A 16,121-nucleotide genomic window follows, 5' to 3' on the forward strand; every position below is an offset into this window, starting at 1 on the left:
AAGCGTCGTTCTAGACTTTGAAATTGGAACAAAGGTGGATGTGAACTGAATGCCATAGAAATAAATGAATATGGAACCATTCAGGTGTTGGACGGAACCCTCAGGAAATAGGAGTCAGGGCAAGAGCTATGCATAATTGAGCAGTCCTGGTCTAGGCGTGCACTAGATGATCATCGCTTCCTCTCAGATCCTGCACTTTGGTTGTCTAAGGCTCTGGAGGTAAGGCTGTCTCCCTAGGTAACACTAGGAGGTGGGTTCTGTTCAGGAATCAGATTCTACACGGCAGTGAAGCTGAGGTCAAAGGGTTGGCTTATAAAGACCTCAGAAAGAGCTGAAGTGTTTTCTTATGTCACATGGCTCTCAAGGATCCTAAAAATCCTATCAGAAACTTGATACTCACCAAAGGGCCAGCTCACAATGATGGTATGGCTTACGGGTAACACAGTGAAATCTCATGAATGTTAAGTAAATGGCAGTGTGCTACAGGGGAGTTGTGGGAGGAGTGTTGGAGGGAACCACTGTCTTGGACTGAAAGGAAGCCAGCTTTTGTACCTCTTACCCAAACCTCTGGGAGGAACCAGGGTGCGAGCCTACTGAATAGGTAACAATTGTACAAGCACTTTAGCACTACCCGTGAGAATGAGACTGGAAACAGTGCAGTAGGACTGAGGAGATGACAGAGAGCAGAAGCACTCATGGGAAACTGTCAGCATATGTCTGCCGGGGCCTCCCTTTGCTGCGTTTGTTGTACAAGAGGGTTGGTTATACAGTTACCCCATCCCCGTCCCACCCACTTCTGTGTAGAAGGCTGATTGATGGCTCCTCTTGAAACTGGAGCTTTGAAGGCCAAAGCCGTGGTTCTGGAACCCCCAAAGGCTCTGCCATCCACTCCATACGCCAATTAAAAGGGGCAATGGTAAAAGTAAAGATGAGTAATGTTTAAAAAAAAATCAGAAAGGAATTTTATTCAACATGACCACCTTGGGAAGGGAAACCAAGAAAGGGCTCCAAAGAGCCTACATTCATCATCTGGATCCTGACACGAGTTTCAGATTTAAACAGAAGAAATCGAGCAAGGCCCAAGACGTTCCCTGCCGTATGTCATTCTAGGGATCCAAAATTTAGGACAACGGCTTATCTGTGCCTTCAGCTGAAGTAATAGTGACAGACACTGACAGAGATGTCAGTTTTCACCAATCGGCCCTTGGGCTCAAGTGAAGAGGCTCTACTCATCAGCAGGAACAGTTGCGGGCGTCCATTTGAGCTGTTTGCTCACAGGCCTCTGGGTGTGAAGGAAATGGTCTGTAAGCAGCTGTCTCGCCCACGTTTGGACCTGCTGTTTTGCGATTCAAGATGGCTGCCGACTGGGGCATAATTCCCAACAAGAAGTGCGGTTTATTTTCCACGCCTTCAATTCCGTTCACTCCACTTCAGTTATAGTATGTAGTAGAAAGGTTCCTCCCCCGTTTCAGGCTAGGCTTTGATGGAGTGGACGGTGTCTAGTTTCTTGGAGCCCCGTGCAACTGTGTTGGTTGTTGGCCCTCCTGATGGAGGAACTATTTGAAGACATCTTGAGGCTTCACAGAAGGGATGCCCAACTAAAACCAGGCTTTTAACCATGAACGAGCCACTTCTCTACCCATTGGGTGTACACCTGCGTGAAGCCAGTGTGGATCCTCCAGACGCGATCAGCCACCAGGCAAAAAATCTGAGTGGCCTCACGAGGAGCAGATAGCAAGTCTTGACAGCACGTCTGAATTCTGCAGATTGTGAACATGGGGAAATGAGTTCTTAGTCTTTTAAAAAGTATTTTTAAATGGAAATACATGTACCTCAGGTATCCCCATCCCTTTCCTCCCCCTACCCTTCCAAGGCACCTCCCACCTCACTCTCAAAGTTATGGCTGCTATTTTTTTCTAATTGTTCTTATATATACGGATATGTCTATATGAGTATATGTATATATGTATAAATGTGCCTAATTATATAAATAACATACCTCTATGTATGTGACTTTAAGACTCACCATTTGTTACTGGGGCTCTTCCCTGGGGAAGGCCATTTCTCCCACTCTTAGCATTTCTTAGTTGCCATTAGGTCTTGGAAGGTGCCAGCAATGGGCATGCAGACACGAAAGGGGGGGTTCTCATGGGGCTTCGGCCTTGGGGTTTTTAGTTTGAGTTTTGTGCAGCTGGAGATTGGACTTAGGACTGCAGAGAAGCAGTTTACTGCTGAGCTGCACACGTCTAGAACCATTGTTTCATTCCAGTCATAAGCTTGCGATACATTGATATTTAAAAGTAGATATCTGGGACACACACACACACACACACTTGCACCCACATACACCCACGCATACCCATACACATACACACACACCCCCCATGCATCCCTGCACACAATGCACACACACATACATGCACATACCCCCATGCACCCATGTGTGCACATGCACACACATATACACACACGCATGCTCTCACCCATGCACCCACACACGCACGTGCGTTTGCACATACACTCATGTGCTCACACACACAAATGAATGTGGTAATTCACTTTTATAATCCCCAGTGGTCAGTGCATGGGATTGCTACGTTTGGAACTGGCTTTGGCTACATAGTCAGTTCCTGACCAACTTGGGCTACAAGGAGAGAGACTTCATCTCAAAACACGCAAGGAAACAAACACGTGCATTAATAAACCAAATGAGTCGAACGGTAACGAAGCTCTCTGGCTTACAGTAAAATGACTGGTTTGCCTGACTTTGAGGATCTGTGTGCAGAATCACAGACTTACACAGCAAAGGATGCTGATCGTGTGTACCATCAGACCTAAAGCTCCGATTAATTGATCTTGCATTTACAAGACCTAGGTCTTGGTTATTTTAAACCTCTCTTGCTTTTCACCTGAAACCTTACATCTCATTGAGGCTGAGAGGAGGGATGTGAAATCTTGCACAGTTCTTTGCCTTTCTCTCAGGAATCTAAATGCTATTTTTGAGAAGCTAGGCTGGAAGGATCAGGGCTTGGGAAAACCAACATTTTAGAGAAGACTGTGGGGTTGTCTCAGGGAGGCCACCAAAAACTCTGGTCTCTGGGTTCGGAAATCTGTGATCTGCAGAAGCAGTGGCCAGCTTTTCCGGAGGTCGGGGCCGGAGAGGGCAGGAAGGGGCGGGGAGTGCTGGCCACGATTCTGCCCACTCCAGTCGCGGCAGAGGCAGGAGGCAGAAGGGATGGGAGGGTTGGGGGACCTCGCTGTGGTATCCAACCTCCGTTGGACCTGAGGGACTGGAGCGGGAAGCCTTGCCCGGAGCCCCGGGATCCGCCGCGCCCATGGGCTCCGCCAGCGCGGCTAGCTGCGTCTCTGCGGGCTCGCGGGTCCTGGACACCCCGCGGGCGCAGCGCTAGCGGGGCTCGGGGCTCAGGGCTGGGCAGGCGCGTTGCTGAGGTCCCCGGGATCCGGGGGCATGCTGCAGCCTTTGCCTTGCGTGGGAACGGCGCAGGGAGTCACCGCACCGTGCTGCCCAGGCCCGGAGGCTCCCGGCCCGGCCTGTGGGACAAGAGCCAGAGCCTGGGGCTGATTGTAATTGGGTAAGTTCACCCGGGCTGGGTGCAATGAGTTCTAGATCATGGCTTGGTTTTGTGAGAAGTGCGTGTTTTTTTTTTTTTTCCGGCCTGCAAAGGCGAAATCCCATCTGGTGTGTGCGTTCCTTCCTGCATTCATTCATGAAATTGTAGCATGCTGGCATCAGCAGGCCTTCCCAAGTGATGTCACTTCTGCGCTCAGAGAAGCAGTACTGTGTACCAGAAGGCTTCTCCAACAGTCCCCAGAACTAGGATTGCGTCTTAGATTTCAAAGGATCATCCCCCTCCCCTTGGGTTTGTTTGCCACACAGTCAGATCCTTGTTGGTTTTAATTCAGGAGTAGAGTTCTTGCCTGGCTTGTGTGAGGAGGCCCTTGCTCAACTTTCAGCCTGCAGAAAGAAAACACACACACACACACACACACACACACACACACACACACACACACACACACACACACATCTTGACGATTCTGCGTTTTAATCTAAACACTGAACCGATTTCAAATACTCCTTTCGGACAGAGAAATGGTGTTTTGAAGGCTGTGAGGACTGTTTAACATTTGAACTTCCACAGAGCAGCTTGAACCGAGGTTTGCAGGTTGTCAGAAATTCACAATTAATTGATTGATTGATTGATTAATTAATTAATTAATACAGACTAAGTGAAGTCTCTGGAGGAACCCTAAAACTTTCATGCGCCTTATGGTTCCTTCCAGCTCAGGGGGAGCCCACATCTCGGTTTTAAATGTGCACACGAGCAAACTGTTACTATCTCTAAAACGTAAGCGTAAGGAAAGGACTAACATAAAACTAGCAAATGTCTACATACTGGGTATCGTGACTTTCACAGACATCGCACCAGGTGTAAGTTTTAAAGTGCTCACAGGATAGGATCCGTCCTGTAAGTTTGCACCCTCAGTCTGAGCAGAACACGAAGGAGTGAGCCGTTCACAGGGGATTAAGAGGTTCAAAGTTATGCATGGAATCAGAGAAACCTAAGGACTGAACCTAATAGTAACATAACACAAGGAGCAAAGGACTCTTTGCAGACTGTTTTGAATGCCATGTCAGCTGTGGTGAGTGACCTGCCTTCTATCTTCTCCGTGCACTTGGGTCTCGTGACGGATGCTTCTAGGATGAGGGACCATGGCTGCTGTGTTCTCAGTTTGCAGATGTGGGTGTTGAGCCCCAGGGAAGAGACATCAGTGGGTGAGGCCACCATGAAGAAGGCGTCAGAAAGAAAACCATCACTGTCTTGCATCATGACACCATCTGTCTGGATGGCATGTTAGCTCACATCTAAGTCATGCTCCTTACTGTTCAAAATACGTCTAGTCGACACATTTGATCTTTGAAAAGCTGGTTTATCAGAATTTCTATGATTACCTAAAAGTTGAATCACAATGTCAGCGATTTTAAAGACAGCTTAGGAACATCTGAACAGTGCTAATAGAAAGTGGTTTATTAGCATGTGAGCTGGGAGCATGGGGGGGGGGAGAGAGAGAGAGAGAGAGAGAGAGAGAGAGAGAGAGAGAGAGAGAGAGCACAAGAACGATAAAAGCTTTCAATGGGCTAAGTTTTTTTTTTCTGCTTCTTTTTAACATCTTTGCCTCAGAATGTTTTGACTGCATTTAAGATGTATAGGTAGTAGGAATGGAAAATAACACCGTTCTCTCAATCACTGCGCAAAAACCATCAGTATAAGGCAGATGTTCTTGACTAATCTCTTCAGATAGTATTAACTTTTTAAAAATTCACCTTCACAGCGAACATAAGTAGGTTATGTAAAGGCTGGGTATTTTCCATTTATGTAAAAATGTAAAAAGTTAGCTACCATTTTAATTAAAAGCAAAGCTAACCTTTAGCTTTAAAGCACACCAAATGGTGGCTTTATTTGAAGTATTGAAAGTTCAGGTCTTTCCCCCATGTTAAGTTAATACGTGCTTTCTTAGGATGGAATCTATTCTTTCTACCAGCAAACACAATTGACTCTCTGCTAAACATGAAGGGGGATTTGGATAAAGAGGAAGGAAAGCTTTAGCAGGTTCATTGACAGGGTATTTTAATGATTAACATGAACTGGGCCATGTTGGTTTAATAGTTTACTTAGGTTATTTTAGATATTTTAATTTTCACTAAATTTTAACATTTGGAGCCCTTGGAAATCCAGAATGCATACCGGACAGTAGTACAATTACATGTTCAAATGGCTTCTAAGTGATTCAGATAGTTTGGTGGGTTTCAGTAATTGATATGGGATTAATGATTGCTGGCTGGCATGCTCACTGGGTTTTGTAAGGGACCTGGTTAAAGAGCAGCACAAAGCCAGACCATGCTCCACTTGACAAGCAAGTCTTAGGCCTTGGAAAAGAGCTATGTCAGAAGTATCTTCAACTATTCTCCACAACTTTGTGTTTTTTGGCTTTCTCACGATTGTTATTATAATTTCAGATTATGTAAGTAGTCTTTTAGTTTGCTGGCAGCCTTGATTCTAAGACAAATAAAAATGAGTTCTGAAGCCTCTGTAGGGAGGAAGAAGGATGACCCTGAACAGCGGGGGTTGGGGGTGGGAGGTGGGAGTGGGGGGAGAGGATTATAAACCCACACACACTAGCTCTGTCCGACTTCCCCTTTTCCCCCCTTTCTTCTCAGAAGGGGACTTTCAGAAGGAATCAGGAAGCACAACTCTGAAAAGAGCAAATATCCTTTACCTACAAATTTTACGAGAAACGTGCAGAAAGCCATTGATAAATTCTCCAGGTAAGAAACAATCATTTTAAATGCTGACCCAAGCAAAGATGTGCTTAGTAAATATTGGGGCAGGGCAGAATCATTAATATTGTTTTGTTTTTGATCAAGTAAAATGATACTTAACAAAATGATTGTTAAACCAGCTTGCTGTGAACTTTCGCAAATATGTTTAAGGGGATAATGAGGAAGCCGGTCTGAGCAGAGAGGTCAAACCTGGGTAGAATGGCCGTGCTTCCCAGCTCACGTGATCTCTGTGTTCCTTCCTACAGCGAGTCCCCCTCATCCTTTTCATCCACTGGGAGCCGCACGCCCACAGAGGCCCACAATTCATGGCCTGACTCTTCTACACAGAGCTCCACCACGGGACTGTCTACGGAGAGGAGCTCAGTTTCTTCGTGGAGAGATGATGTATGTCTTTGGTAGTTTCAACAGCCTCATGGGGATGGTTTATGGAGAATTACTTTTCAGTCATTTATTTATTTGTGTGTTTGTGGGAGAGGGCAAGCACTTAACTGTGATGCCATTCAGAGGTCAGAGGTCACCTTTGAATCTCTTCCTCTACTGCTCTCCTCATTTTTGTGGTTGTTGAGACAGAGTCTCTCACTGAACCTGAAGTTAGCCCAGGGGTCAACTTACCTCCCCAACCCCAGTCCCAGCAAAATTACAGGGGCATGCTCCTACCCCCACCCCAATCCCCACAGCTTTCAGTTGGATGCTAGGGACCCAAACCAGCCTCACATTACACAGTCCTAAGAATTGCTTCTTAGGTTCAAAAACGATCTTTTTACTATTTATCTAAGCATTACAAAGTAATGCTTTCACTGTTGCACGTGAAAGTATCAAGATGTCAAAATAACAGTAGTAAACTGGTTAATGGGTAGCCCAGAGTCTTAGCTGTTGATGATTTTCTTCCTCCCACTCTACAACCCTGCCTGCCATTCCACTGTACCTAACTTTTAAATAGTATCCTACGGCTAGACACCCGAGACACAGCCTCCACAGCGAAGAAAGCAAGTAAGAGGAAGTTATGGAAAAGCAAACGCTGTAAGATATCTCTATGATTCGAGGACCCTGACACCCCCAACCTGTACCCTGTGCCCCGGAAGTCTAAGCCAGGTGTTTCACTTTTGCCTTGGCCTGAGACATCCATCAACACTAACTCGACTTTGGGTATTTTGTGACCATGAGATTCTCAGGCGAGTGAGATATTTAGCTGCAGAAGTTCTGGTTTCACTAAGATTTGCAGAATCTCTAGTCTCCTTCGTCATTCCCCCAACCCCATTTCCTATGATGCTGGCTAAGTAAAGACCTGTTTTTGTATATATGAGGAGTCTTAGATGATCTCATAATTGATGTTGTAACTCCTACTGTTATTTAATAAATGTGAGACTTAATATAGGACATCACTGATCAGAAAAGTAAAAGTTAGTGTACTGGTCTATCTCGTCACAGAGCCCACAATTTTACCTTGTTTTTCTTCCTCTTGTTAAGTGCTCTCCAATATACAAACACCGTTGATGAAGCCCGTGTGCTGTAACTTTTAGTGAGGTTATCTCTATCCTGAGATCAGGCGGATGACGGTGGCGTGGACATAAATGAGTGGGGTCTTTGAATATGTACTTCTGTTTCAGGAATTTGACAAAGTCAATGCACAGAAAGTCCAGCAACTGTTTTGGGAGGTTGAGGAACTGCTATTTGAAGGGAAAGTGAGTCCCCAGACCCAGAACCTCCTGACTGAATGCAACGAATGGGCAAGAAGATCCCTCCATCTTAGGTACAGAAATCTTCTGGAATGAGTCTCTGATCTACACACAACCAATTTCCCTTTATTCCGCCAACACATTGTGACTAAGAACATTTACCCAAGTTAGAGTTCTTATCCAGAACTTAGTCTTAGGTCCCAAGGAAAGCTTGGCACAAGCCTTTTAACTTGTTAGATGGAAATCTAGGTTGTTCTCCGAGAAATGCTGTATACACGCTGGTTGCAAGTCTGAGGAGTGTCCCTTCATCTTTGAATTCACTCTGTGAGAGTGGCAGACACTTGTCGTTGCTGGGAGCATCAGCATTGGGGTGGGGGAGAGTAGATAGTGTTGGGTATGTGGGGTGGGGGTGGGGGATGGTAATGGTGGTGCTCCAGGGGCTGAGTAAGTCACTTGCTGAAAAACTTGCTAGAAGGGCCCAGACTTCCATTCCTCTTTAATCTTCTTCAGACCGAAAGGAGACATTTATTATTCTTTATATTCCAGACGGAAAGTGTGGGTGGGAAGCACGGCTTTCTTTCTGCACTCAGCCTTGCTGTTAGGGGGAAGGGGAACCCATTTTAATGTTCTCAAGTTCTGAGCTGAGCAGAATGGAGTGGAACACCAACACACATATGCTTGGCTTTTCTGATTAGCTTGGCAAGGGAACTTAAAACACGCTGTCTTAGCTAGGCGTGGTGATGGATGTTAGTAACCCTAGTATTTAGGAGACTGAGGCAGGAGGATCATTAGTTGAAAGCCAGCCTTGGATACATAATGAAACCATACTTTAAAAACAAACAACAACAAAAAAAACAAAACAAGAAAAAACAAAACAAAAATCCAAAATACCCAACATCAAAGAAGTCTTGCCTAGTCAGCTTTAAACAATCTTCATGCAGCCCTTCAGAATATGGTGTGGGCAGTGGGTAGGAGACTGTGTGGGTCACTTTTCTGGGCACGGTGCACTTTCCCCACATCAGGAGCTCAGGTTCCTTTCTCTCACCATCACCTTCCATGTTCCTATGAAAACCAAGAAGGGAAGATAGACAATGAAAAAAAAAAAAAAAAAAAACACGGCCGAGAGCGTAGGTCTAAGTATTTTTTTTATTAACTAGGCCTATACAAATGTCGGTCTGTATTGAGTTTCTCTGAGCCTCTTTGCGGAAAACAGTGCTTCTCAACCTTCCCAATGCTGCATGTGTCCCTTTAATACAGTTCCTCCTGTTGTAGTGACTCCCAACTATAAAATCATTTTACTATTTCATAACTGTAATTTTGCTACTGTTATGAATCATAATGCAAATATCTGATATCTGACCTCCAAAGAAGTAGTGACCCACAGGTTGAGAACACACAACCCTAGATCTTCGGGTGGCTAATTCGTTCTCTCTAAGCCATTCATCACTCTCTCAAGCTAACTATGATTCTGATTTGCACCTGATCAACCAATAAACGCAAGTGAAGGGGCTGGACACCTCTGCTCACTCTTTCAGTCCAGACTGAACAGAGCCATTCTGCCCCTCTCCAACACTGTGATGAGTCTCTCAACCCCATGCACACTACACCTTATCCTCTGTGCCCTTCAGAACCAGTATCGCATTCTACATCTAAAATCATGAAATACTTTCCCCTTGTCTGATAAAAGGAATTCCCAGCTTCTCAGCCTTTCTTCTCTTGCAGGGTGTTAGGAAGACAGCTCATCCCACCAACTGATGAAGGTTTCCAACACTTCCAGGGGAGCCTGCCTAGTTCTGCTAGTCACAAGCCTTTACCTCATATCCCTGACCACATCAGCAGCACCAGAGAGTAAGTTTATATGTGTCGTTTGTACAAAAAATATTCGTAGCCAGCATGGTGGTGCACACGTGGTAATCTGAGCATGAGAAGAGTAAGCAGAGGGATCTGGTAATCCTCAGCTCCTTCGCAAACTTAGGGCAAACCTGGGCTACATGGACTCTGTCTCAAAAACCTAACCCTAGAATATTTGTTAACTTTATTGTAACTCTCCTTCTCATATTTAACTTTCCGTGAGTCTTGACTCTAACTAATTTACATGAAGATTGAGATTTCAATCAGAGGCAGGCACAATGCTTTTCACAAAATGCTCTGACACTAGATTGATGCTTTGTCTTCAGATGTGTTTGTGTTTGTGCATGTATGCAAAACAAACATTGAATAAACGCGTAAGCACAGGGGAATTCGTGTCAGCGCATGTTTTAAAGATTATGAAAGATAAAGCCTAACTCAAAATCAAACACTTCATTGGGATGGGTTCTAAACTTCTAGGCACGAGGCAAAGAAATAAAATTTTATCCAGTCGTCTTTCGGTCACTAACATATTTTGATGAAGTCTTGTGATGCCATTTACGCATGAGGGGGCTGTGCTGTCACATTTGTTCAGACCTGCAAGGGGGATGGGGTTACATGTACTGGTTTATGACTTTAGGAAACCTTTTAAAGGATCTCTGAGGTTAAATGTTTTAGAAGAAAGCTGGGTGTGGCGAAAGGTACCTGTGATTCCGGTGCTAGGGAGGTGGGAGTAGACCAATCCCTGGCAGGGCAACCCATTCTCCTTGGCAGGCTCCAGGCTAATGAGAGGACCTGTCTCAAAATACAAGGTGGGTGTCTCTTGAACCAAGACCCAAAGTTGTCCTCTGCTTACACACACACACACACACACACACACACACACACACACACACACACACACACACACACCACTGGTTCAGAAAATAGGTATTCTGTCAAATGTAATATTTTGGGATGTTTCAGAGACCAGTTACCGTGCAGATAACTTAGAAGTCCATCAGTGTCATGCAAGCCTTACATTCCTGTGTTGTACGAACTCTCATGAGGATGTTTCTGCTCCCAGGCTGTGTATTTCTGGCTCTCAGATAGTCCCTGAGGTGCTCTCAGCTTCTGCCCTGACAGACCCCGATGGCACAGAACAGGACCTCACATCATGTTCCTCCCTGAAAGAAGAGGTCTACCACGTGGATGGAAACATTGAAGAATATTTCGCTTTTGACAGGAAACAGGAGTAAATTGAATTTTATTTTCCATACTTCATAGTTATAATATCAACTCATCATATGCTTTTAATATTTTGTGTATTTGTTACTTATGAGAAATTCCTGTTCTTTTGAGAGAAATATACCCCAAAGAGGTTAGATCTTGGTAGGACACGTAAATGCTAGAGCAAGGCATTTTTTTCTTCTCAACAATGTGATAGATAGAAAGAAAGGGCTTTGTTTAGCATTCTCATGACAGTGAACAAGGACATTGGAGCCTTATGCCTTGGGGCTCCAGGTTCCCTACACTTAGCTTCCTGGAGATAAAGAGAAAGTTCCAATCTTGGTGCTAAATGCATATTTTGTTTTAAACAACATTTATGACATCACAATTTTTCATGATTAAGAGCAATATATTAAAATGTAACCAGGTACTGATCAAGTCCTGGAAACTACAAGTCATATGGAAATTTTTTTCTGATCACCATGGCATCAAAATAGAAATCAGTAGGAAATCCAGAGACTTCATCAAGAGAGAAATTAGACAGATACTCCTGAATAGTTCATCTCAAAACAAATGGAGATTGGATCACAGCACAGCAAAATAGATGGCCCTTAAGAACCACAGCTCGAAAAGTAGATATGACAGCACTAAACGTTTATATTTAGAAATAAAGGAAGGAATGCATAGAAATAAAGACAGACTTTTACACATGGAAAGACAGAATAAACTCAGTTCCCAGATAGTTAAAGTAATAACAGAGTTCACAGCAGAAACAAAGAAATGGAGAATCCAAGAAAAAGAATAAAAGAGATCAGTAAAGAGTCAATTTTTTCTTGCCTGTTTTGTGTTTCCCAGTTCTGTTGACATATTTGACAAATTAAAATTGTATATTTTAACAATAACAAGGGACTCATTAACAAGACAATGCTATATTTATTGATATATATGGATACATACATGTTTACAATGTATATGTTCATAAGATCTATGATAGATATGTAATAGGTAAACAGATGATAGAAATATAGATATATGAGAGAGAGAGAGAGAGAGAGAGAGAGAGAGAGAGAGAGAGAGAGAAGAAAACAGGTAGGTAATGATTTCAACCTTAACCCCAGCTAGTCTACTAATGAGAATGAGTTTCATCCTAGTGGGGATGAGCATCTTGAACAAAACCCAACACTCCGTGGCAAGAAGTGGCGTCGACATGGGCTTCCTCCCATTTCCCCTGTTGACTGTGTCAGAGATGCCGTGGCAGCAGAAGTGTTTGATCACGTTTGGAGCAATGTTGTAGAAATACTGGAAGATCTCGTTAGAAAAACCTGGGACTCTGCACTCACAGGTACTTCTTTAGAGTTTGGCCTCTGGGGAAGAACTGAAAAGACCTCATAGCCACGGCTTTCTTATGCCCCGCCTCATGTTTAGGCTGGACTCGGAACATGACTGAGAAGGGAAGTAACCACTCTGCCTTATACACAGGCAACCTTTGATCACATGGAAGGGGCATCATTACTCTGGGACTCTGCTTTGCCCCATGATGTAATCTGTTCTACAATTGATAAGAAATCCCTGTAGCCACTTCACTAGAGTCCCTGCCTTCTGTGTCAGGACCGTTAAATCAATGTCTGTAGCATAAACTCACGGTAACCCAGGATACATATTTCTCAATGATTTTTTTTTCTGTTGACGCAGATGGAAAAAAGCATAAGGAAAAGCTGAAAGTGGCTGAGAATAGATCTCCACACGTGCTCATGTCTCGTCTCAACACGGATGTTTGCAGTGTCCCCCCATCTCGAAGCTCTGAAACGCTCCAGCCATCCTTGGTTCCCCACTTTAATCCACCCCAGGTACGTGCACTGACGCCTGTCTCTCCACTCCTGTATTTTTATGCCCTTTGCATCTATTTGTGGAGAGTGTCATGTTCTTCACCCCTCTCCCTCATGAATCTCACACTGTCTTGTGCTTGAGGACAGTGGACAGCTCCTATCATGGTGTTTGAAGGTATCTTACAACAAAAACAACAAAAAAAAAATCACGTAATACAGCAATTGCTGCCTCAGAAAGGGTAGTAAACAGCTTATTTAAAGAGTACTTGGGGGTTTGGGGATTTAGCTCAGTGGTAGAGCGCTTGCCTAGCAAGCACAAGGTCCTGGCTTCGGTCCTCAGCTCCAGGAAAAAAAACAAAACAAAACAGTACTTGGGGTTTCTCGATGAGATTAAAATGCAATATGGTTGTTGTGTGGTGCCTACGAGAACCACAACATTCTTTAGTGGACACCCAAGCTTTGCTTTGAGATACAGAACTATTATCTACAGTTTAGAAGAGCAAATGATATTTTCCCTAAGTTTCTAGCCACATTGAACACTATAAATGATTCCCACATCTCTAACATGACAAACATGTTAACCAGTATTCCCCGGGTTCATGGAGCACTCTTCATGACTTTATGACACATCCCCTTTTAGATGCTTCGAGGAAGATGTATGGATGAGTGAAACTAGTCGCTAGCTTAGTGAGATAAAACTGTAAGACAGGGTCGGATATGTACCTTCTGTGAGGGATGGAGAAGGAAGGAAGAAAAGGAAGGAAGAAGTGAGGGAGGGAGGAATAAGGAAGAAGTTAGTGTAGAAAATTTTAATCCCGACCCTGGGTTTCTTCCCCATCTTTGACCATTTAGTTCTCAGATAAAAGACACACACAGCCTTTATATTTACAATAAGCCTTAAACAGCACAAGAGCTGCCCAGACATCAACTCCCAATGCTATTAGAATCTACTTTTCTCTCGATAACCCCAGTTACTACTTAGTATGTCTTATCTGGACTGCTCTTAACACCAACTGGCCAGCCCTCAGAGCCATGTTCTCTTGATCTCACCTAACCCATGGTGGCTTCTCCTCTTTCACCTCCTTCCCCTCATGGTTCCCCTCAGACTCCAAGCCCGGGAAACTTAAACAACCACGGGTGTCTCTTACGATAGCTTTTCTTTGCTTCTCCTGTTTAGAAGTAGATTTTGGAAGTGGCTATTGCTTTTGGTCTCTGATCCATCCAACATGATATTCCTTGCTTTGTTTCACGGGAAGATAAATTCTATAACGATGGCGCCTATCGTTTTATTTTTTAAACTGCTGCTGTGTTACATGTTCCTCTCACTAGCTAAGTGTCTGTCATTTGCTGTCTGTGAAGTGGCCCTGGGCATTGCTTGACGCTGCTCTTCTGATTCTAGTTTCCTCAGCCCCATCGCTTCTCCAGCAACTTCTACCGTGACTTGAGCGGCGTAATGACGATTCAAGCCAAGCCGCTTCAGCAGAGACCCACGTACTTTGCAGATCGAACACAGTAAGTGTTACGGAAGAAGGCACGCAAGGACAGAAACCGGTCCTTCTATCATCAGCCACAAAGTTAACGTTGCTGTGTACTAGGTTAGAAGAGACGAGGAACCGGGAGCAGAGATGTGAGTTCTTTGTCAGTCAAGCTTTAGTATTGATTACCAATCTTTACCCTTCCGCTCTTCACGGACATGTCTACTCCTTCAACATATTCTCCAGAGAGAGTGGGATCTCTGTGCTACGTGTTTCCTACTCCAGGAAACTTAGGTACAAGTAACTAACTGGATTTTCCTTCCCCAGAAATGAGCAAGATGACAAATTGCCTGGGGGAGGGGTTGGAGCATCTTCCCGGCTCAGACTTGGCCGAATTCTAGACACTCGGGGACCACAGACTTCTGCCAAGAAGACACCAGTGCACAGGAGACTGCCTTCAATTGCTTCAGACCCACAGAGGCTGAAAACCCCCACTGTCTACAGTGATGAAATTCTGAGAGGAACCAAACTGTAAGTCTTTTTTCTTTCTCGACAGTCTAAGGCTGCCAAGGCCAGGGGTGCTTGTCACTTAGGGTTAATGGTTCCAGAGACAGGACCTTCCACTAGACTTTACAGTAGATTTTTCTAATGAGTTCATTTTTGCTCCAGCAGTGTAGATAGTAGACAGTTACCAAGAAAGCAGCTGGAAGGAAATCAAATGACTGCAGCTTAGGCAACCTGGGAAATTAAACTGAAGGTGGGGTGAGCTTGGATTAAATTTAGAGGCCCCATCTGTAAAACTGGTAGTTAATGCTTCTAAATTACCAAACACTTTTTTTTTATTGAAAGGTTTAAGCAAAGTAATGCACAACATGGACAACAATACTCCAGTAGATTACTGACTAAATATCTGACAGCAGTCACTTACAATTGCATTGACTCCTGGGATCATAGCTCTTTGTGCAGGACCACAATGTGGCCCGAGGATGCACTGCTCAAAGTATCCCCATCATTAAACTACACCTGGGTTATACAAAATGATAAACAAAATAAAATAAAATAAAATAAAATAAAATAAAATAAAATGGGCCTGGAGAGGTGGCTCAGTGAAAACACACACACACACACACACACACACACACACACACACACACACACACACACACACACACACACACACACACACACACACACAGAGTCTTATTTACACAAAGGCTCCAGTTCCAAGTGATTTGACGCCCTCTTCTGGCCACCAGGGTACTGCATGCAGGCAAAACAAACTTGAAACAAAGTAATTTATTTTTTAACAGTTTAAAGAAGTGTTTCTCAGTTTCTTTAGAACAGAAAGATTTCACATAGAAAAATAACACGAGAGGCAAATGAGAAAGCTGTTTCTCCCTTCAGCACCGAGCTGCAAGGAGCATCCTGCCGACCTGCTGGTTGTCGGGAAACATCTTAACAATGCCAGCTGTTTGTTGGTTTAAAAAAAAAAAATCTAACATCCAAGTAAACTGTACCAAAGTTTATTCTGACTACAAACTTCTATATTACCTCCAAATCTAAGATGAGGAAACAGGCTGAAAAAAGTCGAAAATGTCTTTGTTACCAAACATCAGGGCACTAGGAAGCTCAACTCCCCCCCCCCCCCCCAAGTTGTGCTCCAGCTTGGAGTCCACTTTCTGAACCAAAGGCCACCGGCTCCACTGATAAGGCAAAGCCAGTA

The 16,121-nt window shown here is 44.1% G+C and overlaps 1 protein-coding gene across 1 annotated transcript in view; it reads left to right on the forward strand.

The window, feature by feature from the left end:
• Positions 1–16,121, forward strand: part of Fam149a (family with sequence similarity 149 member A) — a 51,933-nt gene that overhangs the window by 22,805 nt on the left and 13,007 nt on the right. The window contains exons 2-10 of the mRNA XM_032919075.1: positions 6,242–6,349; positions 6,610–6,748; positions 7,972–8,114; positions 9,763–9,888; positions 10,955–11,122; positions 12,249–12,439; positions 12,790–12,944; positions 14,323–14,435; positions 14,726–14,929. Of these exons, the coding sequence (XP_032774966.1) occupies positions 6,242–6,349; positions 6,610–6,748; positions 7,972–8,114; positions 9,763–9,888; positions 10,955–11,122; positions 12,249–12,439; positions 12,790–12,944; positions 14,323–14,435; positions 14,726–14,929 (1,347 nt within the window). The remainder of the gene's footprint in view (positions 1–6,241; positions 6,350–6,609; positions 6,749–7,971; positions 8,115–9,762; positions 9,889–10,954; positions 11,123–12,248; positions 12,440–12,789; positions 12,945–14,322; positions 14,436–14,725; positions 14,930–16,121) is intronic.

This window comes from Rattus rattus, chromosome 13, assembly GCF_011064425.1.
Source record: "Rattus rattus isolate New Zealand chromosome 13, Rrattus_CSIRO_v1, whole genome shotgun sequence".
Classification (NCBI taxonomy): Eukaryota; Metazoa; Chordata; class Mammalia; order Rodentia; family Muridae; genus Rattus; species Rattus rattus.